We start from the raw sequence: 27,652 nt of genomic DNA on the forward strand, positions 1-27,652 counted from the left end.
TGCTATAGGTCGAAGAGGACGTCCATGAAGTGCATAACATCTATCAATTTTGTGGCCTAGCTTGCCACAGTGGTCACATTTTGGACGTCCTTTACCTAGCTGGCGAGACCGACTCCGATCATCACGTTGGGCAGTCATGGAGAGGGAGAAACCCTAAAAATCCAAAGTGCTCTGATTGGCGCAACGACAACAGATCTAGAAAGAGGACGAGGAGGCGATCACGACGGTCCTGGTCGGTAGCGGATCTCGACGGCGACGCGCCGGCACGCGCGGCTGGAAGCGGCGGATCTAGTGATAGTTGCGATGGCGCGTGGAGGCGCGTGGATAGTCCGTTCGCCGCGATCTTTGCACCACGGTGGTCGCCCGGCTGAGAAGATCCGGACGGTATAGTCGTCGGTCAATTCTGGAACTCCGGCAGCGGCGACTGCGACGGCGGCGGCGACGGCGACGACTGCGGTGGCGATGGGTACCGGAGACTGTGGAACTGGCTGGAACAAAACCTAAGCTCTAGATACCATATTAGAAGTGGATTTTAAGCCTTACTCAACCCCACAAAACCGACTTGTAAGGTGAGGTTTGCACCCACTTATAAACTATGAATTGGCCTTATCTCTAGTCGATATGGGACTTCCAACACACCCCCTTCCCACCGAGGTATAGACATCTCGTGCGTGATAGTAGAAATTGGGTGGTCCAATAACGGCCCGATAGCGGATAGAATAGAAGAATAGAATGCCCACTTAGAACTCGTTAGGATAGGCTCTAACCATGGCTCTAATACCATGTTAGAAATAGTAGAGAAGATTAGGAGAAATCTCCCTTATGTGTTTAGCATACACATAGGGTAGTTTATTTATAATGTAAGATAAGGGTTAAACCCTAAATACAGAATGGGCTGAGCCCAATTAACATAAACACACAACTTAACATCTAACACACAATACCCAGAAGTAGATTTTCTGTCAGTAATAGAACCTGCATAGTCAGCATCAGTATATATCTTCATAGTCAATGTGATGGCATACCCCTTACCAAGACCTAGCACATTCATGAAGAGTTGGAGGCATCTATGGAAGATGGGCCTACACTCTTTCTCTTGGGCCATCTTAAGTCATCAAAAAATTTAGTAGAGTAAGAATAATTTTGGGCCATGTATTTTGAGCCAAGTAGTCTAGATTTTATTTGGGCTTTGTATTTTGGACCAAGCAGTCTAGATTTTATTTGGATTTTGTATTATGGGCCTAGTGGTGTAGGACTCCAATTGGGCCTTGTATTTTAGGCCAAGTAGAATAGGATTTTGACTAAAAAAGTCAACAAAGGGTCAAGGCCCAAAGTTGACTATGCTTGGACCTCCAAAATGGGTGTGTTGTCCAAGGGGTCAACATTTTGGCTAAGCTTGGAGAATAAGGGAGAAGAATTTCGTCCTAGACATGTGGAAGCTTCCCATTGGAGAGTTTTCCTCCTAGTTAGTGGCCATATGTCACTCTAGGAATGGAGAGTTTTTCCATAGATAGTGGCACATGTCACTCTCTCATTTTAGAGGATTTTTGCCACTTGTCTCCCTCCTATTGGAGAGGATTTCTCCTTGCTCTCCAAGACAACCAAGGTGGCTCTTTTAGGTTAAATTTTCAGCCCATTTTGAGACACCTTAGCCTATAAATAGAGCTGCTCTCCATCATGTAATCACCTTTGATTTAGAGTAAAGTTATGCTGCCATTTTTGTGTCATACTACTCTTTTAAGGTCACCCTAGGCTAGAGCAACCCAAGTGGTCTCCTCTAGCCACCTTCCTCCAAGAGTTCGCCCAACCTCTCTTAGAGAACCCTTAAACACATCTTCCCTCACCATACAACTCACCAAAACCATGAGCTATCAACACCTTTCACCACCACCAAATTCCGCAAACTTCATCCATGAACTTACGCCTTGATTTGCTTCTAGATTTGGCTTGTCCTAGTTAGAGCATTGCCATCTTTTGGTATCAAGAGCTTTGGTTCTTCAAGAGCTAAGTCTTTTGGTCCTTATCTATCCTTTATTCTTCAATGTTATTGATGTTATTTCCCTACTTGTCTTGTTATGTGTTTTTTTTTCATCTATTATTTGTTCTGACAGCAAATTGTGACGATTTTCAAACTTAAATTGCATCTAGCTCAGTTGTCCAAAAAATACATAAAAATAATCAAATGAAAGCCCTTTGAGTCTAGTTTCCAACAAAAAAATAATCACTTCATTTGGAGTTCTGTGCAGAAAGTTAAAAGTAAAACCCTCCGCAAAGGTCAAAGCTGCCAGGACGTTGTCATTAGCGTTTTTTCAAGTTCGTTTTTGGTAGTTTTGGCTACTTTTTGTGCATTTTCTCTTTTGAGTCATTCCTTACTGTTTTGTTGGGTCTTTTATTGATTTATATTTGGTGCATTTCATTGATTGATTAATTTATCTTTTAATGCCAATTTTCCTATTTCATCATCTCCTACAATGATCATATTATCCACATAGACAAGCAATAAAGTGAGTTGACCTGTAGAAGAGTGTTTTATGAATAGAGTGTGATCTCCTTTGCTTTGTCTGTATCCCAAGGAAACCATTGCTTTTGTAAATCTTTCAAACCATGCTCTAGGGGATTGCTTAAGCTCATACAATGTTTTCTTCAGGAGGCGTACCTTGATTCTTTAATTTTTCACGTCAACGCCTAGGGAATCTCCATGTACACTTCCTGTTCCAGATTTCCATGAAGAAAGGAATTCTTTACATCCAGCTGGTGTATGTCCCATCCAAAATGAGCAGCCAATGCGAGAATAACTCGAACTGTATTCATCTTTGCCACTGGGACAAATGTGTCCGCATAGTCAATCCCATACGTTTGGGTATATCCTTTTGCCACCAATCTAGCTTTATATCTTTCTATTGTCCCATTTGCCTTATGTTTCACTGTGAATATCCATCTACACCCTACTGCCTTCTTGTCTCTTGGCTTATCAACAATCTCCCAAGTTGAATTTCTTTATAATGCATTCATCTCTTCTTTCATGGCTTGATTCCAATGTTCAAGTTTCATGGCCTCCTGGATTGAGGTAGGAATTTGTGTGCCATCAATGGCAGCAATAAAACTTCTGTGCTTATTAGAGAGATTGTTAGTGCAAACATACTAAGAAATAGGATATTCAGCACATGATCTTCTGTCCTTTCTCAATGCAATGGGTAAATCCTCAGTAATACTTACCTCCTCCTCATTGATATCTTCAGGGATCCTCACCTCAGGATTAGACAATTTTTCTTACTCGTGAGTCGAAGTGGGTTGTTCTCTTCTTTCATATTTTTTGCCAAAAAATCTGTCTTCCTCTTCTTCCTCACTGTGGACTATGGTAGCTTCATTGCTCAGGTCTTGGGCATCCTGCAAAGACAAACATGGTAATGACAAGAAGGAGACTTCATCCACTTCAAGTGCTTTCTCCCCCTGAAGTGGTGGACTGACATAAAAGGATTTTGTTTCATGAAAGGTGACATCCATGGTGATAAAGGTGCGATGACTCTAAGGATGATAACATTTGTACCCTTTTTTATTAGAAGGATACCCAATAAAGACACATTTAAGAGCTCTGGGATCTAATTTACCCCGGTTAGGATGATGAGAGTGAACAAAAACAACACATCCAGAGACTCGACTAGGTAGACTCATTATTAGGGAAGAAGAAGGAACAAAAGAATATAGAGACTCTATAGGACTAATGCCATTTAAGATACGAGTGGGTAACATGTTAATGAAATATGTGGCAGTTAACACAACTTCTCCCCAGTAATTTTTTGGAACAGACATTTGAAAAAGAAGAGCTCTAGTTACTTCAAGAAGATGACGATTCTTTCTTTCAGCAACCCCATTTTGTTGAGGGGTATTAACACAGGTTAGTTCATGAACAATACCATTATGAGACAAAAAATTGAGAAATTCATGATTCACATATTCAGTACCATTATCAGACCTAATTCTTTTGATATTTTTTCCAAATTGAGTTTGGACAAGGCGGAAAAAATTAACAAAAATTTGAAAAACTTCGGATTTATTTTTCATAAGGTATGTCCATGTAACACGGGTACAATCGCCAATAAAGGTAACGAACCATTTGGCTCCAGAAATAGAATCTATGACAGGACCCCAAACATCAGAGTGAATTAAATCAAATGGAGAAATACTCTTTTTATTACTAATAAGATGAGATGCACGATGGTGTTTTGACAATTGACAAATATCACAATTAAAAGACTCAACAGACTCCTTGGTAAACAAATGGGGAAACAAGGACTTGATAAGAATAAATGAAGGATGCCCAAGCCTTTGATGATGTAACCATATTTGAGATTTTGCCCACGTCTCAGATGTAGCTTGTTGACTCATGATTTGGGTGTTGCTTTGGTCATCAAACTCTAAAAAATACAACCCACTCTGCTCCTTAGCAGTTAAAATCATCTTTCCTGTGGCAAGGTGCTGAAAAACACAATAAGTTGGAAAAAATGTTACTGAACAATTTAAATCCTTTTGTGAGTTTTTGCACAGAGATAAGACTATTAGCTAATTAAGGAATATGTAAAACATCCTTCAATACAATAGATGAGTCCAAAATTATATTCCCAGAGCCGCATATATGTATACCTTGACCATTGGAAACTATAATAAGTTGTTCTTTATTTCTTTTACCATATGCGTTGAAGGACACACTAAAAGGTGTCATATGATCAGTTGCACTGGAATCAAGGATCCAAATACCTTGAGACACATGACCAACAGTATTGAGACAAATCTTACCTTTTATGGACAGAGTACATGATCCAGAGGGCTTACTCATTCATTCAACCATTGCTTTCAAATGCTCAAGTTCCTCCTTATAAGCTTTCATATCAAGATCAGTGGTGGTTTTAATGAAAAAGTACTCTGTAAATCATCCCATATTTCTTTTGCAGAAGAATGAAACATATAATTTCTACTTATCTGAGGAATCATGGATTGCTACATCCAAGTCATAATTAATGAATCTTCATTGTCCCAAATAGAAAAATGAGTGTCGTCTGGTCTTGGTCCTCCTCCATCTATGTGATCAAGTCTTGAACGACCCTTGAGAATCCTTCGAATAAATTGGCTCCATTGTAAGAAATAACGACCATCCAACCGACAGGTAGTCCATATATTTGGAAGGTCATTAGGACCCAAAGGAATAATTTTTACTTCAGACATTCCATAGAACACAACCAGGGGGCTCCGGTGACCTTTCCCGAAACGACAACGATGTGTGGGTCACACCGAAAAAAATGGAGCAGAACTTAAAACTCAGATCTACTCAAATATAGGCCAAACGGGTCGTCACCGACCCTAGGAAAAGACTCAGGAGGCTCCAGCAACTCTGTCTGTGGCGGCGACAGCAAGGGGTCTCGTCAGAGGTGGGTGCGTGGGCTACACGCATCGACGATGGAGGCGGCGCATGGCAGCTTCTCTCCCGGAGCGACTTCCCACTTGTGGTCACTGGTGTTGGGCGCACCTTTCTGTCCTATCAAGACCCCAACCAGCAATGGCAACAGCAACAGTAGTCGAACAGCAGCGGCACTGCGACTGTGCAACGGAATGGAGCTCCAAGATCGGGAGCTCTCATACCAAGTAGAAAATAGGACTGATTTTTATTATTCTAAATCATAAAAAATACATTCTCATATCCTCTATTTGTAACAAACTAATTCTCCTAAAAAGGAAAATAGGGAAACTAGAGAAACAAAATAAAATAGAAGATTATACATCTATTTTCTCTAATTAGGATGATTCTAAAGATATCTTCTCTAACTACAACATTACTACCAATATATCATTTGATCATAGAGGCCCTGAAACCATGTATGACCAACAATCCCAAAAGCTTGGTTTACTAGATAAAGAGACATGAATGGATTTATGTAACATCTCCAACAAGATGGGAGGACATTTGTTTCTCTGAGGGCTTTGGCATCTAGTTATTGTCTCACTGTAGAAGAACTTTGACTCTCTTCTAAATACAATAAAAATCTCTTTGAACCTGAATTGTACTGGGCTTCTTAGTTTTATGATTTTTTTCTCTGATTTTCAGGAAAGGAAATCTCTACTTCCATGAGCATTAGAAGATATTAGTGAAGCTAAAAGTATGGTATCATTTCTCCTCCTACAAGCTAGAAGTAAATTTAATATCAAATTTATAATAATAAACTAAAATAAGACTTCCAATTGCATTTCATTCAAGTATTATGTAGCAGCAAACCCAAACCTTCCCGCAGAAAGTTCACTCACATTCACACTAATTACCAACTTCAATACCTATTGAAAGTTCACTCACATTCATATTAATTACCAACTTCAATACCTATTAAAATATGGGTGTAAATATTGCACATTTACTGTACAATAAATATAGATTGATTTGATAATAGATATAGATTTGTTTATAAGAAATCCCTAAAAGTAAGGGATTGTGATTAGGAGTTTATTTGGCAGATTTGCTCCAAATTTACAGGCTTTATGTCTGGAGATTTATTTCCTTTATTTAAGGAGATATATTTTTACAGTTCTACTTGATCAAATTAGCAAGCACAAACACCAGTGCTTTGTTACCAAATGCAGACAAAATAGAAAAATAATGACCCAAATGTGACAAACCTTGTGAAAAAACAACCATAAAGTAGGTTAGACAGGAGAGAACATATCAATAAAGTATCAGGCAGATGCCTCTTGTTAATCTCCTCTTCCACCAAAGCTCCAAGAATAGAGGTCTCCATTTCATGCAATAGCTTATCACTTGTTTCCCGTGAAACCCGAAAAGGTGGACATATTTTCACTTGGGTGGCCTGAAATTGAAATTTTGTAAGCCAAAAATCACAAATTTTAACAGAGACAAGCTTCTTTATGTGAGGGCACCAAACCTCAACTTTGGACATCTTTTCAATTTCTGCGAGAACTTCCACAGAGCAATCCAAAAAATCAAGAACACATTGGTATTTAGGGTCTTCAAACTACAGTTAACATTATGATTAAGTTTTTAGTGACAGTTTAATCAAAACTAATAAATAAATATTAGTACAGGAAGATGTAGCTAGGGTATACCTTATGAGAATCATCTTGAGCATCAGTGACATCAAAATAATTGTGAGCCAAAGGAACTTCTTTAAAGCATTGTGTAAAAGGAACAAAACCTATACAAAGTGCATATATAGCACTAGGAATGAGAAAAGTCATCTGCTCATTCAACATAGAACAACCCTGCATAATAAGGAACAAATAAATGTAAGTAAAGCAATGGTGCATGATGCCTTCCTCCCACATGCAATGGGTTTGGCCATTAAACTTGTTTACACGTGTTTTCCTTAACACACAGTAAAGATTAAAATATTTTGCTCATAACAATTTTACGGAACCAAACCTTCCAATTAAGATGGCCCAAAGTTGCTCTTAAAAGGCTTTTCCTCATATGTAACATATCTTGGGGTTCAGACTGCACATTATGGGAACAGTAAATTAAGTGAAAAAGGCCTGAAGTTTACCCATACACATACATTTGCAAAACATCATCTTCAATAAGCAAAAACAAACAGTGTATTACCAAGGAATATAAGAATCAATACTGAAATGAATAATATACAAGCTTCAATCTTTCACTGTTCTCCTAGATCTAATTTTCCTTCCCCTGCCCACTTGTTCGTGTCCTCTTTTAGACTTCTTAATCATGGCCCTATCACTACTCCATTAATCAAATCAAAAACTTGGAAAAAGGGCTAGATGAGGTTTGACCTACACCAAACTATGATTGATTGATTTGATACCAGTCCTTTGATCTTAAATCCTGTAAACTTAATCAGCAGAAAAACATGCATTACCTTCTGGCTATACTTGTCAGACATCCATGGTTATTATGAATACCAATAAATGTTAGAAAACGTATCAGAGGAACTGTTACCAAGCCACAAAAGGTGTCTACATTATATATTAAGAGTATCCGAGATAAACAAGTTGAAAATAAGAATTATTTTATTATTCTCAATCATAAAAAATACATTCGCATACCCTCTATTTGTAATAATCTAGTTCTCCTAAAAAGGGAAATAGGAAAACTAAGAAAAATAAAATAAAATAAAAGATTATGTATCTATTTCCTCTAATTAGGAAGATTCTAAAGATATTATCTCAAATTACTACACTCCCCCTCAAGTTGGTAAATGAATATCAATCATTCCCAACTTGCCTACAAGATCTTGAAATCTACCCGGAGGAAGCCCTTTTGTAAAAATATCTGCTATTTGAAGCTCTGTAGGAACATGAATTGTAATCAGAAAGCCTATGTCAAGATTATCTTTGATGAAATGTCTGTCAATTTCAATGTGTTTGGTTCTGTCATGTTGTACTGGATTATGGGCTATGCTCATAGCAGACTTATTGTCATAGTGTAGTTGCATCAGGTGCTCCACTTTGACTTTAAGATCATCCAAAATGATTTTCATCCAGAGTCCCTCACACATTCCTTGAGCAAGGGCTCGAAATTCAACTTCTGCACTAGAACGGGATACTCTATCTTGCTTTTTGCTTCTCCATGTTACCAGACTATCTCCAAGAAATACACAATACCCAGAAGTAGATTTTCTGTCAGTAATAGAACCAGCATAGTCAGCATCAGTATATATCTTCATAGTAAATGTGTCTTCCCTTTTGAATAATAGCCCCTTTCCTGGACTTGACTTCAAGTATTGGAGAATTTTGTCAACTGCATGCATGTGTCTCTCTCTTGGATCATGCATAAATTGACTCACTACACTAACTGCATAAGCAATGCCTGGTCTTGTGTGTGATAGATAAATCAATTTTCCCACCAATCTCTGATATTGGGCCTTCTCTACAGGAGAACTTTCATCACTTCCAATTTTGTGATCCTGTTCTATCTGTTGAGGTTCTACATCCCAGCTTTCCTGTTTCTTTGAGGAGATCAAGTACATATTTCCTTTGGGAGATGAAAATTCCGTTCTTGGAGTAGGCAACCTCTACTGTATGGAGGGAGGCGCTAGCTACTGGTTCCGCTTTTGGCGGAAGAAGACTAGGCATCCGACTTGGAAGATGTTCAATGACGCTCTGACGCGGAGGTTTGGCGGACTGAATCGGGGCACCGTTTTTGAGAAACTGGCCGTCGTGTGACAAAAGGGGAGCGTTAAAGAGTACATCCAAGAGTTTGAAATCCTGGTGGCGCACGCATCGAGAGTGAACGAGGAGCAATTTATTGGGTCAGAAGTTTGTTGTTTATACTAATCAAAGAAACTTAAGGTATTTACTGGAATAGCACATTACTACCCAAAGCCAGCAAAATTGGCTAGCTAAGCTACTTGGGTATGAGTTTGAAATAAAATACGCGACAGGGGCATCAAATCGTGGGCTGATGGGCTATCCAGAAAAGGGGGAGAATAGGAGGAAGGAGACAAAGCACTACAGATGATATCCAAACCATATTGGTCTGAATTTCAGGAAATCGTGGAGGAGGTCGAGAAGGATGAGAGTTTAAAGAAAGTGTTGGAGGAAATAAGGGCAGATCCTAATTCCCATCCTACATATACCTTAGAACATGAGATGGGCGATTACATTATAAGGGAAGGCTCGTTCTATCGGCTCAGTCTGCCTAGATACCTAGATTATTGGCAGAGTTTCATAGTACTGTCACAGGAGGACATTCAGGGGTTTATAGGACCTATAGAAGGGCGGCACAGTCTTTGTATTGGGTGGGAATGAAGAAGGCAGTCACAGATTATGTGGCTGCATGCCTAGTATGTCAACAGCATAAATACTTGGCATCATCTCCCCAAGGTCTTTTGCAGTCATTATCTATCCTGAAAGCAATATGGGAGGAAATCAGTATGGACTTTGTGGTGAAATTACCCAAGTCTCGTGGATTTGACACTATATTAGTGGTGGTGGAGAAACTCAGCAAGTATGGGCATTTTATCCCAATTAAGCACCCTTATACCGCAAGATCCTCAACTGAAGTGTTTGTGAAGGAGGTGATTAGACTCCATGGGATACCGATGACCATCGTAAGGGACCGAGATTCCACTTTTTTGAGTGTATTTTGGCAGGAGATTTTTCGCTTGCAGGGAACACAGCTTAGGATGAGCACTGCCTATCATCCAGAGATGGATGGGCAGACTGAAGTTCTTAACAGGGTGCTATGGACATATTTGCGCTGTTTTAGTTAGGAACAACCCAAGTGTTGGAGTTTGGTGTTGCCTTGGGCTAAATACTGGTACAATACTAGTTACCAAGGAGCATCCAACTGCACACCCTTTGAAACAATTTATGGAAGACCCCCTCCCAAACTGACACGATTCATACCTGGAGAGACAATGGTGGAAGTTGCCCAAGACTTGCAAACCCAAGATGAGGCTTTGAAGCAACTGAGATATCATCTAGCCAAAGCTCAAGACCATATGACACATTATGCCAATAAGAAGAGGGTGGAGACCAAGATCAAGGAAGGAGATTGGGTATTCCTTAAAATGAGACCTCATAGACAAATGTCTATGCCTACAAGACTACATCCTAAGCTCTCAACAAGGTATTATAGACCATTCCTAGTGGAAAAACAAATAGGACTTGTAGCTTTTCGGTTGCAGCTACCAGAAACATCAAGAATACACCCTGAATTCCATGTTTCTTAGTTGAAGCTAGCTATAGGAGCACATCAAGTTGAAGGAGCCCTACCAACTGAATTGTAGGATGACAGACCCATGTATACAGCTGTGAAAGTGCTACAGTGAAGAAACCAGCAGCAGCAAGGGGAGGAGATACCCCAAGTCCTAATATAGTGGCAGGAGAGTGGTTTGGAGGATGCTACCTGGGAGGAGGAGCAATACATCAAACAGCAGTTCCCTGACTTCAACCTTGAGGACAAGGTTGATGTCGAGGAGGAGGGTAATGTTAGGAAGTTAAAGGTATACGTGAGAAGGAATAAAAGAGGAGGAAATTAAAGGCAGAAAAAGAGGTTAGTTTGTTAGTAGAGAGAGAGTATAAATAAAAACAGAATAGGCTGAGAAGAGGATTATCAGATATTTTCTTTTGGGTATAGACTGGACATATTTTCCAGTGGAGGAAGGGAGGCTTCCTTGGGGACACATACTTGTATTTTTCTTTCTATACATTACAGAATCAACAAAATACATACACATACATTTATCTTCTGTTGTTTTGAGTGTTGGGGTGAGAAGAAAGTGATCTGTTTTGGTTTCCTGAATAAAGGAACCTAACAGGATGCCATGTAAATGTTATTATTATATGTACTTACTCGCCCATAATATAGCTCTACTGATGTTAATACTAATTTTAATATAAGCAAAGCCTATAAGCTAATTAAGAATTTGACATTAAGTAAATTAAAGACGACAAAATGACTATACTTTCTTACCAACTTACATGGGAATTTTTTCGTGAAAAGTAGCATGAAAAGAAATACAAGATGGATCTGCATAAAATGAAAATGAGCTAAATAAGAATGCAGTAACTTAAAACAAAGAAAAATAGAAAAGGGAAACCAATAAATTCAGAATTATTAGTTGCTACGTCCTATTGGTAATCCAGCCTCCCAACTTCAATTAAAGCTTCACATTACCAACAGCATAAACAACACAATAAAATGGCAGTTAGCTACTGTTCTCTCTGACAGGATGTGAGACTGTTTACATAATAGACTTGATGTAGTCAATAGCAGATTGCAAAGTCTAATCCCTATGGCAGGCCTTATGGTATGAGTTAGCCAACTCACATTATATGTTGATGATGTTATCCTTTTCTGCACGGATACTAAATCTAACTTGCAGCAGATAATGCACCTTTTCTAATCTTATAAAGATGACGTCAGCCACTATTACTAACTCCAGGTTTTATACTTCTAGTTGAACACGCTTTTATATCTGGTTGTGGGCTTACTTTTAGAGATAATCATGCTTCCAATATGGGTTGTTTTCTCTTTATATCCCAGTTTTCATAATGGCTTATATGCTAAGGAGACAGGTATGGTTCCAGTTATGGAATTCGCTATCTCCAAAAGTTGGACTAATCTCCAAAGGCTGGACTAATATGTAGATTGAGTGTGACTCAGTTCAATACTTCTATTATTCCTTGGGATCTTCCTAGTGATGGCTGAATTGTTTTGTAATTGTAATTGTTGGGTCTTTTGTTGCAAAATTCACTACAAAAGTATGATACCAATGAGTCATGAGCCAACCCATATAAGAATAAGAGACTATGTTAGGCATCAAAGTAATGAGAGGGTTAGGAAGAAATCCTAAGATAATACTAGTAAAACTATTAGTTGTTACAGGGGGACTTCCTAGGAAAACTAATAAATTTTTATTTTACGATCCAGTTTTGTAAGTTTGAGTCAGACATCAACTCACTAAGATGATATTAAAGCCATTCAATGCACATTGTAGTCAAGTTCATTGAGATTGTTCTGCCACCTGCTATCCGGCTTTTGTTAGACCACAAACAAAAATGTATCTTACACTTGAAATGTTCATTTCTCAATATGACAAAGCTTGTTGAAGATCACATATCAAGATATGACCAAATCCTCTTACAAGCAGATTTGATGTTAAGGTAGGCATAAACCCACTTATTAAGAGTAATACTATGTGTATTCATTTTTCGCATACTTCTAGAGAGGGTAATAAATTTCATGTTGTGTCTAACACAAAATCCCAAGGTTATTACTTGGTGGGATAACAATCCCAACTTCATTTGTCTTGAGTTTTATAGGGATAGATTTGATTTTTCATTTATAAAGTTAGAAAATAATGGGTTAGGTTTAGTCCCCCACTATCATTTTTGTATTCTCCACTATTTTTCTATGATATGTTGAGGAGTTGAGATGATTGGTGTTGTTTGTGGAGCCACCATAACTGGAATGGCTAACAACAAAGTGATGCTTCAGCATACTAATATTTATTAAAATGAATTGGATGCATGGATCAAAGGACTCATTGGAGGGTTTATCCTTTCTTAGGTAATTAAACATTTAAAGTATATATGTTGTGATAACTATGAAAATTAAAAATTCAGCAAATAACTAATTGGAAATATATATGAAACTATGAGGTAACAAATTTATCTCAATCCCAAAATTCTAGAGGAATGGTGGTAGAGCAAGAAGGCAGGGGAAGATGTTAAGGGTATTTCAGTGCAAAACATATCTTTGAAAATTTTATCTTTAGCCAAGTCAAAAGGCATAGCTTGATTTATATTACTGACCTCACCTAGTAATATAAGGTTTGTGTGGCTGTTGTAACGGTAGTTACTCTTACCAGCCATCATTCTAGATAACGAGAGAAGTGTAAAGATTATATAAACATCCGTGGAAAAATTATCCAACTAACTGGATGAGTGAAATAATGTATGATTGATGTTATTCATTACTGTAAAACACACGATATAATTTAACTTATTCAGAAAACCTTAAAACCATATTTTGCTATCTAGGTAAGAGACACTTACATTGAATGTGGACGTTTGAAAATCTGAAGATCCCACACATCTTGAGGTATCACACTTGTATTCACAAAATCCTGGACAGAACCAAGTGTTGTAAGATTTATTAATAGTAATCTCAAGATGTAAAATAGATAACTCACATTTGATGTTATATTACTAAGCAGCAGCAAAGCAGCATCCACCTGCATCAGTGTGTCCTTTTCAATTTAAAATGGAAACTTACACAAAAAATAACCAAGAGAGAAACAATTTATAACTTTACACATAATGATAATGATAATGATAATAATAATAAATAAAATATCTATCACAAGAAAAGGTTAAGTACGCACTATCCATCCTTCACTTTATCAGTTTTTATTATAACAATGCTCACAACTAATAACACATAATTAAGCAGACTCAGCAGACTACAACATGCTTAACGAGACTATATATCATTTACCATGAGATCTCTCTTAACATCTCCCTATGTCCTTCGTCGTCTCCTTTACCCCCATTTCACATACAAAAAAATGCAATTTACTTTTCTAATTAGTGCATTAAATAACCTACACCCTAACTGATTGTTGTCATATTTTCCTCAACTTTGGCAGCCAAACTGGGCACCAAAACTGTTACTGTGTATGCTAATCAACTTACAGCTTTGTGGATAGAATTGGATCAATACAGGGTCATTAAGGCCAAGTGTTCAGAACATTCAGCAATTTTAAGAGAGTACATTAAAGAGAATCAGGTGTATGATTTCTTGGTAGGTCTAAACCGAGAGCATGATCAAGTCAGGGTTCCAACATTGGGAAAGGAGAAGGTTCCAAGACTCAATGAAGTCATGGAAATTAATCAGAGTGAAGAAAGTAGAGACTCCTATGACAGAAAACTTAACAATAATTGTTGAAGGAACACCAGCCATGGTTACATACCAAAGGAAAGGAGGCTCTCTTACAAAGATGGAAACGAAAAACAAAGGAGTATGGTGTACTTTTGCAACAAGCCACACCACACAAGAAATAAATGTTGGAAGTTGCACCGAAAACCCCAGAGCAAAGATTAGGGATACCAATGAGGTCCTCCAAAGAGAGGGGGTCAGGTAGCTCATTGTTGTTGTTGTTTCCCATGGTGTTGATGTTCCTGAAAATCAAGGAGGATCTGAACAGCTATACCAAGAGAATCCAAAAATAGTAAGGTCCTTTTTCAGGAAACATGAAAAAACCCGCAAGTGTTTGTTCATTGACATAGTCCGATATGTTACTATTTTCAGTTAGATATAATGTTACAAATATACACTTTACCCAATATTGGATTTTAGACTCTGGAGCCACAAACACATCACTCCCTCCCTAAATACTTTTCCACATATTTCTCATGTCCTAGAAACAAGAAAATTTCCACAACTGATGAAAACAGAATCATTACAGCTAGTCATGGAGATGTCCAAATAAACCCAACCATAATTCTAACAAATATTCTAGATGTGCCTATATTGTTCATAAACCTAATATTTAAACAAAATCATACCAAGGATCACTCATGTAATGTGATTTTTTATAGCAACTCTTGTATATTGTAAGACGAGAAATCATGAAGAATGATTGGATGTCCTAGAGAATGGAATCGCCTTTACTACATGGAAGATCTGAATTTGCCCACTAAGAATCAATCTTTGATGTCTGAATCCTCCAATAGCAACACAAAATGTTCAGTTGTTTCATTGTCATCTAGGACATCCTTCATTTCATGTAATAAAGCTATTGATTCCTTCCTCACCGCAAAGTCTTCATTGTGACATGTGTAAGTTGGCAAAACACACATGTTTCTATTCCACTAAGTAATAAAATAATCACTTCTCCTTTTTATGTTAATCATACAGATGTGTGGGGTCCATCTCTTTCTAATATTTCAGAGGCTAAATGGTTTATAACATTTATTGATGATTGTACAAGGGCAACACAGCTTTTTCACCTTAAACACAAACTTGAGGTTAGTTTTGTTGTCATGCAGTTTCTATCACTTATTAAAAATCAACACGGGGTCACTATCAAGAAACCTAGGTCTGATAATGTTAAAGATTATTTCTAAGGATAATCCATGAATCATCATGTGTGTACACACCCCAACAAATGGACACTTATTTGAACTAACTAGAGCAGTCCCTTTTCAAAAATTATGTTCCAAAAAGGTTTTGGGGGAAGCCATACTGCCACTTATTTAATTAAAACATATGTTCTAAATTTTTACATTAAAAAGTCCAATGGAAGTTCTCCATTCATTCTATCCACATATAACTCATAGACTTAACCTCCCACCTACAACATTTGCATTACATGTTCACAGCACAAAGGGGAAAACTAGACCCAAGGGCTGTGAAATTTGTTTTCTTAGGGTACTATGTTACACAAAAAGGTATAACTGTTTTCATCCTCCTTCCGAAAATTCCTATGAGAAGGGATGTCACCTTCTATGAGCAAGTTAGTTATCTTAACCCTCCTCATCTTTAGGGATGAGTTTAAGAGAGGTAGATGATGAGCCTTTTATATCGCAAATTTGTCATTTGGCTCAAAAAATGAAAAAACAAATGAAATTTCAAAAGAGTAATATGACTGAAACTGAAGCTGAGAGGGAGAGGGTAAAGGTAAATCAAAGGCTTGAGGTCAAAATCTTGACTCTGCTAGCCCAATTATTAGACCACATGATAATACAAAATTTGGAAAAAAGTTGGTATAAATTATTGGCCTGCTACAGGAAATAGGTAAAATAGATGCTGATCCAAATACAAAGTTGGAAGTACAGAGGATGATGTTGTGGATAAAGTAATGTACTAAAGATTTGTTAGGAGACTTATTTATCTATTTCACACTAGACCAGATTTTGCCTTTATTGTGAGTCTAGTCAGTCAATTTAAGCACCAACCAAAGGAAGCACAATTACAAGTTGCTCGCAGAATTGTGCAAAAGAAATAAGAATGTCAATTTTGAGGCATATATCGATGTTGATTATACAAATTTCAGTTATGGATAGGAGGTCAACTAATAGATATTGCACCTTCTTTGGTGGAAACCTAGTAACTTGGAAGGGTAAAAAATAAAGTGTAGTAGCTATATATAGTGTCAAAGCAAAGCTTCGAGTGATGCCTTAAGTAATATATTAGGATGAACCTGAGGTTATATTATGACAATCAATTTCTAATCAACATAGCTCACAACCTTGTACAACATGATAGAACTAAATACATTGCAGTGAAAAGACATTTTATCAAAGAAAAGTTTGATAGTTGCTTGATTTGCAACCATATGTGTCTACTCAAGGACAGCTTGAATAGATACTTACAAAGGGGCTGAATACTAGTAACTTTGAGAGAATTATATCCAAGTTGGGAATAGAGAAACACTTATTCAATAGATTGAAGGAGAGTATTGAGATATTTTAGGAAGTATTAGTTTTTATACTGTCAAGATATTTTCGAAAGTTTCAGATTTTATTACTATTGGTTTCATTTTATATATTGGTTGTATTTCGGTTTTGTTACTAGCATATCAATCCCACAAACTCAAGGATTTGTTTCCTAGAATAGGTTGTGATGGTTTCCTACATTAGCTAATCAATGTAAGTATATACATCATATGCATGTCATGAGACTAAATGAGAGAAATTTTATTTTCTCTAATTTTGAGAATATGTTGAATAACAGAATTTGCATCTGTTAGATGTTAAGATGTGTGTCTTTGTTATTTGGGCTTAGTCTATTCTGTATTAAGGGCATTGGCCCATATCTTACAATATAAATAAACTACCCTATGTGTAGTCTAAACACACAAGGGATATTTTTTCCCAATCTTCTTTATTTCTCACATGGTATCAGAGCACAGGAATAGTTCCAGTCAACTCCACAGTCTTCGGCATCCATCACTGCTGCTGTTGTCGCAGTTGCCGCCACTGCCATCGCCACCGCAACTGCCGTCGCCGCAGCCATCGCCGTCGCCGGAGTTCCAGAATCGACCGGCGACCACACCATCGGAAGCGTCTCGGCCGGGCGACCACCGTCGGACCTCTCACACGCCTCCACGCGTCGCCGCAAGAGTCGCCGCTACCGCCGCGCGTGCCGGCGCGTCGCCGGAGCTTTCCACCGCCGATCAGCACCGCCGTGATCGCCTCCTCGCCCTCTTTCTGGATCTGTGGTCGTTGCGTCAATCAGAGCACTTTGAATTTTTAGGGTTTCTCCCTCTCCATGGCTGCCCAACTTGATGATCGGAGTCAGTCTCGCCAATCAGGTAAAGGACGTCCAAAATGTGACCACTGTGGCAAGCTAGGCCACAAAATTGATAGATGTTATGCGCTTCATGGACATCCTCCTCGACCTATAGCAATGGCTAATTCTGATCCACCTCTCCCATCACCGTCTGTAGACCATCCTACATCAAATCCCATAAATAACCCTTTACTCTTTCAAGAATTTCTCAGATGGTATGAGGACCGTCAGCACTCTGGTTCCACTAGATCTGCATCTGTTGCACGTACAGGTACACCTTTTGTTGGTCTAACTCACTCCCTTGGACCTTGGGTCCTTGACTCAGGCGCCACCGATCATATCACTGGTAACAAGTCCTTGTTTTCTTCCTTGTCATGTCCGGCTAATTTACCCTCGGTAACAATGGCTGATGGATCTAGAGTCTCATCTCATGGTATTGGTACTGTTAATATTTTTCCATCCATATCCATTGATCATGTACTTTATGTCCCTGGGTCTCCCTTCAACTTATTGTCCATTAGTCGTTTAACTCGTACTCTTAATTGTGTTATTTCCTTTACTAAAGATTCTGTTTGGTTGCAGGACCGGAGTTCGAAACACATGATTGGCACAGGATGTGAGTCTCATGGCCTTTATCATCTCCGCCCTTCTCCACATGTTGGCGTAGTCATGGAGTCACCATCCCTTCTTCATGCTCAGTTCGGTCATCCTAGTCTTGCCAAACGACAACAACTTGTCCCGAGGTTGTCCACAATATCAAGTTTGTCGTGTGAGTCTTGCCAGTTAGGGAAGCATACTCGTAGTTCCTTTCCTCGTAGTGTCTCACAACGGGCGTCGTCCCCCTTTTCATTGGTTCATTCTGACATTTGGGGACCTAGTCGTGTTAAGTCCATTTTAGGTTTTCAGTATTTTGTTACGTTTATTGATGACTATTCCAGATGTACTTGGTTGTTTTTAATGAAGAATCGTTCTGAGTTGTTTTCTATTTTTCAATCTTTTTTCAATGAAATAAAAACACAGTTTGGGGTGTCTATTCGAAATTTACGTAGTGATAATGGCCGTGAATACCTTTCTCAACCGTTTAAACAGTTTATGGCTTCTCATGGCATTCTTCACCAAACCTCATGTGCTTATACCCCTCAACAAAATGGGGTGGCTGAGCGTAAGAATAGACACCTTATTGAAACAACTCGTACACTTCTTATTCATGGTCAAGTACCCTCACGTTTTTGGGGTGATGCAGTTCTCACAGCATGTTATCTTATCAACCGCATGCCATCTTCCGTCCTAGATAACAAAATCCCTCATTCTATCTTATTTCCTCAAGACCCTCTGCATCCATTACCTCTTCGAGTTTTTGGGTCTACATGTTTTGTTCATGATTTTAGTCCTGGTCTTGATAAGTTATCTCCTAGGTCTCACAAATGTGTCTTCTTAGGATTTCCACGGTCACAAAAGGGCTATAAGTGTTTTTCCCCTTCCCTCAATCGTCATTTTATCTCTGCTGATGTCACTTTTGATGAGTCTTCTTTTTACTTTTCACATCTATCTTCTAGTTCTGTACCTCTCCCTGTTACTGTTGATATTCCTCTTATCTCTGATCCTCCTGGTGATGCTCCACCCATTTTGTCTTCTCCTTCTTTAGACTCTCATTCACCACAGGATCATCCTTCACCTCCACCCCTTCAGGTTTATAGTCGCCGTAATTGTCTCCCTCATGACTCACTTCCGGTGCCGCCTCATGTGTCTCCTCCGGCTCCAGCAACTGAGTCTGACTTGCCTATTGCCCTCCGTAAAGGTATACGCTCTACCCGTAACCCTTCCCCCCATTATATTGTTCTTAATTACCACAGATTATCTCCATCTTTTTATACTTGTCTCTCATCCATTTCTTCTGTATCAATTCCCAAATCTGTGAGTGATGCCTTAACTCATCCTGGTTGGCGTCAAGCTATGATGGATGAATTAAGTGCTTTACAGGAAAGTGGAACTTGGGAGCTTGAACAATTACCATCTGGAAAGTCTGTTGTTGGTTGCAGGTGGGTGTATGCTATCAAGGTTGGTCCTGATGGCACAATTGATCGTCTGAAAGCTCGACTGGTTGCCAAAGGCTACACACAGATTTTTGGTTTGGATTATGGTGATACTTTTTCTCCAGTGGCAAAAATGACCTTTGTTCGCCTGTTCATTGCCATGGCCGCTCTTCGACAATGGCCTCTTTACCAACTTGATGTCAAAAATGCTTTTCTCAATAGTGATTTGCAGGAAGAAATTTATATGGAGCAACCGCCTGGCTTTGTTGCTCAGGGGGAGTCATCTGGATTGGTATGTTGTCTTCGAAAATCCTTAGATGGCCTAAAACAGTCTCCTCGGGCCTGGTTTGGTAAATTCAGTTGTGTTGTTCAACAATTTGGTATGTCTCGCAGTGAAGCGGATCATTCAGTGTTCTATCGCCACTCGAGTGCTGGATGTATCTATTTAATAGTGTATGTCGATGATATTGTTCTCACAGGAAGCGACTATCTTGGCATCTCTCAGATGAAACAACACCTTTGTCATCATTTTCAAACCAAAGATCTTGGCAAACTCCGATACTTTTTGGGTATTGAAGTAGCACAATCCAATGATGGTATTGTCATATCTCAGAGGAAGTATGCGTTAGACATCTTGGAGGAAACAGGGTTAATGAATTGTAAATCTGTTGAGACACCTATGGACCCTAACATCAAACTCCTACCAAATCAGGGGGAGCCTTTCTCAGATCCTGAACGGTACAGAAGACTAGTTGGTAAATTAAACTATCTTACTGTTACGCGTCCTGACATTTCCTTAGCAGTTAGTGTGGTGAGTCAATTTCTAAACTCCCCATGTGAAGACCATTGGGATGCAGTTGTTCGTATACTAAAGTATATTAAAAGATCACCTGGAAAAGGTTTGCTATATGGCCCTAACAACGATACAAAGATCGTTTGCTATTCAGATGCTGATTGGGCTGGTTCCCCTTCTGATAGGAGGTCTACTTCTGGATATTGTGTCTCTATTGGTAGCAACTTGATATCTTGGAAAAGTAAGAAGCAAAGTGTTGTGGCAAGGTCGAGTGCAGAAGCAGAATATAGAGCTATGGCATCAGCTACTTGCGAGCTTGTGTGGCTTAAACAATTGCTTAGTGAATTGAAATTTGGAGATGTCACTCACATGATACTTATATGTGATAATCAAGCTGCTCTCCATATTAGCTCTAACCCTGTCTTCCATGAGAGAACCAAACACATTGAAGTTGATTGTCATTTCATTCGAGAAAAAATCATATCCGGAGATATCAAGACTGAGTTTGTTAACTCAAGCAACCAGTTGGCAGACATATTCACTAAGTCCTTACGAGGACCTAGAATTGATTATCTTTGTAACAAGCTTGGAACATATGATTTATATGCTCCAGCTTGAGGGGGAGTGTTAGATGTTAAGATGTGTGTTTCTGTTATTTGGGCTTAGTCTATTCTGTATTAAGGGCATTGGCCCATATCTTACAATATAAATAAACTACCCTATGTGTAGTCTAAACACATAAGGGATATTTTCTCCCAATCTTCTTTATTTCTCATAAAAACAAATATCCAACACCCAACACTCATAGGAGCAAACCAATAACTACCAGCAACCAGTGACTTGAATCTCTTCTCAAAAAGTAATAGTCTGAAACAATAACATGATAATGTCAAACATGATGAACAATGGTGTATGAGAGAGAAGAAGCCCGATAGAGAGGAGAGAGGAGCCCTTCAACCAAAGTTGATACCAAAGAAACACATTGAAACAAGGATAAGGAGGTTCAGTTAGCCTTGTGGAGAAGACACAAAGTTGTTCCTGTGATGGTAAAGTGGCTTGTCACCTTCACGTTCCAAAGAATAGGGGACGTGACAAGGCGGGTTGGACATCACATGGCGAGACACACCAAATCTCATGGTCGTCACAAAAAAGAAATGTGGCAGATGGCCACAGTAGACGGTGGCAAACAATGACAAAAACATAGTGTGTTTATTGTATCTCAATAAGACAAACTAGACTAGGTGTTCATCGTAACAAAATGGTGACTAGGAATAGACGTCAGCAGTCACGGATGATGGTGGACAACAATGGACAACCGCAAAAGCTAGTAGAGTGGGAACAATACACTCTTATACCAACTTAAGACTAAACATATGATAAAAAGAGCTTAAGAGAATGAGTATCTCTAAGCTAATCTTTGTTATTTATAGAAGAAAATTACACTTGGAATGCCAAGAGGTGCAAGAAAAGACTATATTAATGCCATTAGCAAAAAAATTCTTAGGGCAAGCTACGTAACCTATCTAAACAAGTTAGTTATACAGTCAAGATAAATTATTCAAACAAGGACTAATTAGATACCCATAAAAAACTATAATTTAAATTAGGAGCATATAGTTTTGTCAAGAGAAAACTTACAAGAGCATTAATATTGCTAATAATCGGTAACCCATGCACAATTGTGCTCCACAGTAGTTGCCAACCATTAATGAACTGCAAAAGTTAATTTCTCACCAAATTAATGCATATTTTAGCACAAAAAGTAACATTCAGGAGGAGCAAAAGCAATAACAATTATCCAATGTAGCCCTACAACAAAACCAATTTATCAACAAAAACTGTTATTCGGTGACTACCTGACTAGTAAGGAATATATTTTTTTGAAACCAAACTATTAGAATTAATAGAGAGAGAGAGAGAGAGAGAGAGAGAAAGAGAGAAGAGAGCAGAGAGAGAAAATTGAAACTGAAAAGGTAACTTCTGGAAAATAGGACTGTAGAGAACAGCTCATAAAAAGAAAACAAATATAACAAAAACTACATTAAACTATGTTAAGAACTAGACTTTAAGCCTAAATTAATTTTACAAAACCAGCTTGTAAGATAAGATTTTCACCCACTTATATACTCTAAATTGACCTTATCTCTAGTCAATATGAGACTCTCAACAAACTGAATACAAACTAGATCCCAATGAGAGATTATTCAGTTAGCCTAAATCAGATTTGAAGGGTCAGCCCTTGAAATTGCTTGATTTATTGATTATTTGAAAAGAGTTTACGGGAATTGGGTGATTGCTACCAACATTCAATCTTTATTTAAACCAAAGAAAAACAAGAAATACATGAAGCAATGGCTGGTGACATAGGGTATGCTGGAGTCGTGCAACAATAGTTGAGGATGGGCATTGCTGAGAGATGGCCAGGAAAGCTGCAAAACATTTATAGAGGGACACATGGTACAGTCCACCCATGAAGAAAGGAAGAGAGAACTGAACCATGATCTTTCAATACCAAGTAAAAACAAACTACAGGAATTGTACGGTTGCTAGAATAGTTCAATCTTAAATTATGATGAAAGAAAATTAAGAAAAAACATAAAGGAAATCTAAAACACATCCAAATTACAAGTTTTCCTATCTACAAATACCCAACAAGATTTTTTCTCAAATACTATAATAAATGCACTAGAGTTAACCTAGATCATTAAATAGCCAACTAAACTGTAGACTTGTTTTCCTAGATAAAATTCAATACAAGCAAGAAAATAACTACGGATTAATAGAATAGGATATTATCAGCAGTAACCCAACATCTTTTTCAGAAGTTCATCTTCAACGATGAACACTTTCATATGTTTAGCATTAAAATTTGGAAGCATTTGTGAGACATTAAAGAACTGTGAAAATATGTATGGGAGAAAGAGAAACCTCATTAAAGGCAGAAGATGACACTGCAGATATCTCCATCCTTGAATTTGGCAGCAACAGAACTGAAGAAAGTTCCACCAAACTCCTTTACATGCAACGGAACATAGACAAGTTGAAATCCACAGTACCAACTCAAATAGACCAATATGCTGTGTAATACTATGGGAAAATGAATTAAAGTCCTATAACGAACATGAAATGCACAAGCACTGCTCTGTCTCATTCACAATATTAACAAGAGATTATAAAACCATACCAAGAAAACAGGGTGTAAATACCTCAGAGTCCACAGCAAACCATCATAGATACGATCAACATTCGAAGAATTCATGATTCTGCAATATTATCTCCACTTTGTTAATAATATTTATCATCAACATACCTTCTATTAATATTCTATTCGAATCATGAGAAGGTAAATTGGGATTTTTAAGAAAGTCCACAATCCAATCACAAAATCATCTAGCATTGCCTACCTCCAACTATCTAGAGAGAAAATGGGGTAACTTGACTATATCAAAAAACACACAGCAAGAGAGGGACAAAGAGAAAAAGTACATGAATAAAACAAAATTGTAAGCAAAAAACACAAATAAAAACGGACGAAGAAGCAAAGAGCACAAATAAAATGGAAATGGGATGACAAAAATTGAACTTTTAACACCATCAAAAGAAAGGAGAAGGCAAGAGAATTAGGAATTTTAATTTTCAGCTACATTCTTTTCTATCCAGTGTTTTATGCTAAAAACCAACAATAATTTTAAATAAGAAAGCTATGAATGGAGCTAACATTCACACAAATAATGACAGTAACTGTTCCTTTCTTAACCCCCACAAACTTGAAATTACCTTTCAAAGCTCATACATATGCCTTCAAACCAGTAGATAAACAGATCTTTGCAAATGCGAGTATGGAAGTTGCGAGTCAAGGAACAAAATACAGCATTCCTACACCATAGATCCTTCATCAGATTTTACCACAACAATGCTACTTTAAATCTCATCAAAAACTTATAATATTCTCTATTAATAAAATACATCACAACAAATTGATTTCTGCATAATAAGATCAAATATCACAAGAAAAAAGATAAAATAACAACAAAAGTCGAGAAAACCCAAAATGCTTCATAAGCTAAAAACTTAAACACTCAGAAAAGGGTAGTATGAAAATTAAGATCTCCGGACATTCTTTTGCATTTTCATTCCTATGTTAGTAATAGGGTGGGATAATCTGGTTCCTATATCATTGTCCAGTGCATTCAACGCCGCCCCTGCAATTGCTGTCTTCATGTCTCAACAAGCACCTGGTTCAGTTTATCTTATCGAGTGACATAGAACCCTGTACTCATTGTCATCATCCATTCTTGCCTACTACCACCACAGTATTTGAAACAAAGCACGAGCTCTATAGCATATCTCCTAGCTATGAATAGCCCAACCAATCTCAAAGGTCAACTCCTCCCCATGAGCATCCCTGTGCAGAATTTGTGTCTTGTCGACGCACTGCCTTCCAACTAGTAGACTGACTTTGTGTCACCTTTGTTATTGTCACCAGCCTCTTTAGTCTTTATTCCAACCCTTTTATCTTATTTCTTGATTGATTTGAGAACAACCCACCTTCAACACCTAGCAGGTTTCCTTTTTTACCACTATGTTCTCCTTTTATGCTCAAAAATAGTTCCTTCAAGACTTGCCACTCCTCTTTTGGGTCCTCCATAATTACTTTAGAGAAGCTTAATATCAAACTTACTTATCTCTGTCAGCATCAATTGTGCTTTGGTTTCTTGGAAATGGTTTCCATGATTAATATTTCCTTGTATAATTTAATTACATAATTAGGAGATTTAATTACATTTCAAAATTACAAGGATAAATAGGAGAATTAATAGGCTGGCAGTATATTTTATATTTATTGTACAAGATCACTGATACTGAATTGTTGGGATACAATATATCCACAAAAATTAGTATTTTCAGCTATTATATGACTTAAGATTGAAACTGTAAAATAATTCTAGAGGGCTTGATTGATCCCTCTCACAATCTTCTATTTATAAGAATAAATTGATACACAAATACATGATAAATAGGGTAACCCTAGACACAATATAATCATGATAAATAGGGTAATCCTAGACATAATATAATCATGATAAATAGGGTAACCCTTGACACACTATAATGATGATAAAATAGGATAAATATCCTAACACTCCCCCTCAAGCTGGAGCATACAAATTGTATGTACCAAGCTTGGAACAAATAAACTCAATCCGAGGACCCCTTAATGACTTGGTCAATACATCTGCGAGTTGATCGTTTGACCCAATAAACTCAGTACATATTTCTTTGGTCAACAACTTTTCACGAACAAAATGACAATCAATTTCTATATGTTTAGTCCTCTCGTGAAACACTGGATTTGATGCAATGTGGAGAGCAGCTTGATTGTCGCAATACATCTTCATAGTATGGATGTCACAAAATTTAACCTCTTGAAGGAATTGTTTCACCCATATAAGTTCACATGTTAGTGATGCCATTGCCCTATACTCGGCTTCCGCGGTTGATCGAGCTACTACATTCTGTTTCTTACTTTTCCATGAAATAATGTTTCCTCCCAGAAAAACACAATATCCTGTTGTAGACCGTCTATCAATAGGTGAACCTGCCCAATCTGCATCACAATACCCAGAGACATGAATGCTTCCTTTATCTTCATATAACAATCCTTGCCCGGGAGCCTTCTTTACATACCTTAGAATGCGAATGAGAGCATTCCAATGGTCAATACATGGAGCCTGCATGAACTGACTAACCACTCCAACTGCAAAGGATAGATCTGGCCTTGTAATAGTGAGATAAATCAGTTTGCCAACCAGCCTCCTATACCTCTCTGGATCGGAGAATAATTCACCTTCTTCTGTCCTTAATTTCTGGTTTGGGTCCATGGGACTGTCTACCGGTCTACAATCAATCATGCCTGTTTCTTGTAATATATCAAGAGCATACTTCCTTTGGGAGATTACAACTCCATCTTTTGATTGCGCTACTTCAATGCCTAAGAAATATTTGAGACTTCCAAGATCCTTGGTTTGAAAATGTCTACACAAGTACTCTTTTAGTTGAGATATTCCAACAGCATCATTTCCTGTAATGACAATATCATCAACATATACTATTAAGTAAACACATTTCCCGAGAGAAGAATGACAATAAAAAACTGAATGGTCTGCTTCACTGCGTTTTAGCCCAAATTTTTGAACAATGGAGCTAAACTTTCCAAACCAAGCACGTGGGGATTGCTTGAGGCCATATAGAGATCGATGCAATTTGCATACCATACCAGACTCCCCCTGAGCAACAAACCCTGGAGGTTGCTCCATATAAACTTCTTCCTCAAGATCACCATGTAGGAAGGCATTCTTGATATCCAATTGATGAAGTGGCCAGTGACGAATGGCTGCCATGGCAAAGAAGAGACGAATAGTAGTCATCTTGGCTACAGGAGAGAAAGTGTCACAATAATCAAGACCATAAACCTGAGTGTAACCTTTTGCAACAAGCCGAGCTTTGAGCCGATCAATTTCACCATCAGGGCCAACTTTAACTGCATACACCCATCGACAACCAACCGCCTTTTTTCCTGGGGGAAGGGGCACCAGCTCCCAAGTATTACTGTGGTCAAGAGCCTGCATTTCTGCAATCATAGCTTGTCGCCATCCAGGATGATCAAGTGCTTCTTTCACATTCTTGGGTATAACAACAGAGGACACTGAGGATAAAAGAGAAAAATAGGAGGGCGACAATCGATGATAGCTTAGAAAATTATAAATGGGATGAGGGTTCCGAGTGGAACGAGTACCTTTTCTGAGGGCAATAGGCCATGCTGAATCATTTGCACCAGGAGGCGTGGGAGGAGGTGACGAGGGAGAAGAATCTGAAGTAGGAGATTCACCATTGTCTTGGGGAGGTGGACTATCCATTGGGGCCCTGTGTGGGATGATCTCAGTATGTGGAGAAACAGGTGTAGAAGGATTGTGATCATGACTGGGAATGACAGAGACAGTGGAGCTATTTGACTCAACCATTGGAATAGGAAGGACCTGCTGGAGGATAGAAACATCCTGAACA

At 38.2% G+C, this 27,652-nt stretch overlaps 1 protein-coding gene across 9 annotated transcripts in view; it reads right to left on the reverse strand.

Moving 5' to 3' along the window:
• Positions 1 to 27,652, reverse strand: part of LOC108331474 (serine/threonine-protein kinase ATM) — a 93,047-nt gene that overhangs the window by 56,797 nt on the left and 8,598 nt on the right. For 6 of the 9 annotated variants that reach the window (XM_052875823.1, XM_052875824.1, XM_052875821.1 and 3 more), the window contains 11 exons: positions 24,365 to 24,463; positions 23,794 to 23,850; positions 23,516 to 23,600; positions 22,226 to 22,300; positions 13,659 to 13,700; positions 13,522 to 13,592; positions 11,443 to 11,491; positions 7,421 to 7,492; positions 7,105 to 7,260; positions 6,924 to 7,013; positions 6,661 to 6,848 (listed from right to left, as the gene is read on the reverse strand). In XM_052875823.1, coding sequence (XP_052731783.1) covers positions 6,661 to 6,848; positions 6,924 to 7,013; positions 7,105 to 7,260; positions 7,421 to 7,492; positions 11,443 to 11,491; positions 13,522 to 13,592; positions 13,659 to 13,700; positions 22,226 to 22,300; positions 23,516 to 23,600; positions 23,794 to 23,850; positions 24,365 to 24,463 — 984 coding nt within the window. Of the gene's footprint in view, positions 1 to 6,660; positions 6,849 to 6,923; positions 7,014 to 7,104; positions 7,261 to 7,420; positions 7,493 to 11,434; positions 11,492 to 13,521; positions 13,593 to 13,658; positions 13,701 to 22,225; positions 22,301 to 23,515; positions 23,601 to 23,771; positions 23,851 to 24,364; positions 24,464 to 27,652 lie in introns of those variants that run through there. The other 3 variants (XM_052875822.1, XM_052875827.1, XM_052875828.1) reach the window with 3 other exon arrangements.

Source organism: Vigna angularis, chromosome 4 (genome assembly GCF_016808095.1).
Source record: "Vigna angularis cultivar LongXiaoDou No.4 chromosome 4, ASM1680809v1, whole genome shotgun sequence".
NCBI lineage: Eukaryota > Viridiplantae > Streptophyta > Magnoliopsida > Fabales > Fabaceae > Vigna > Vigna angularis.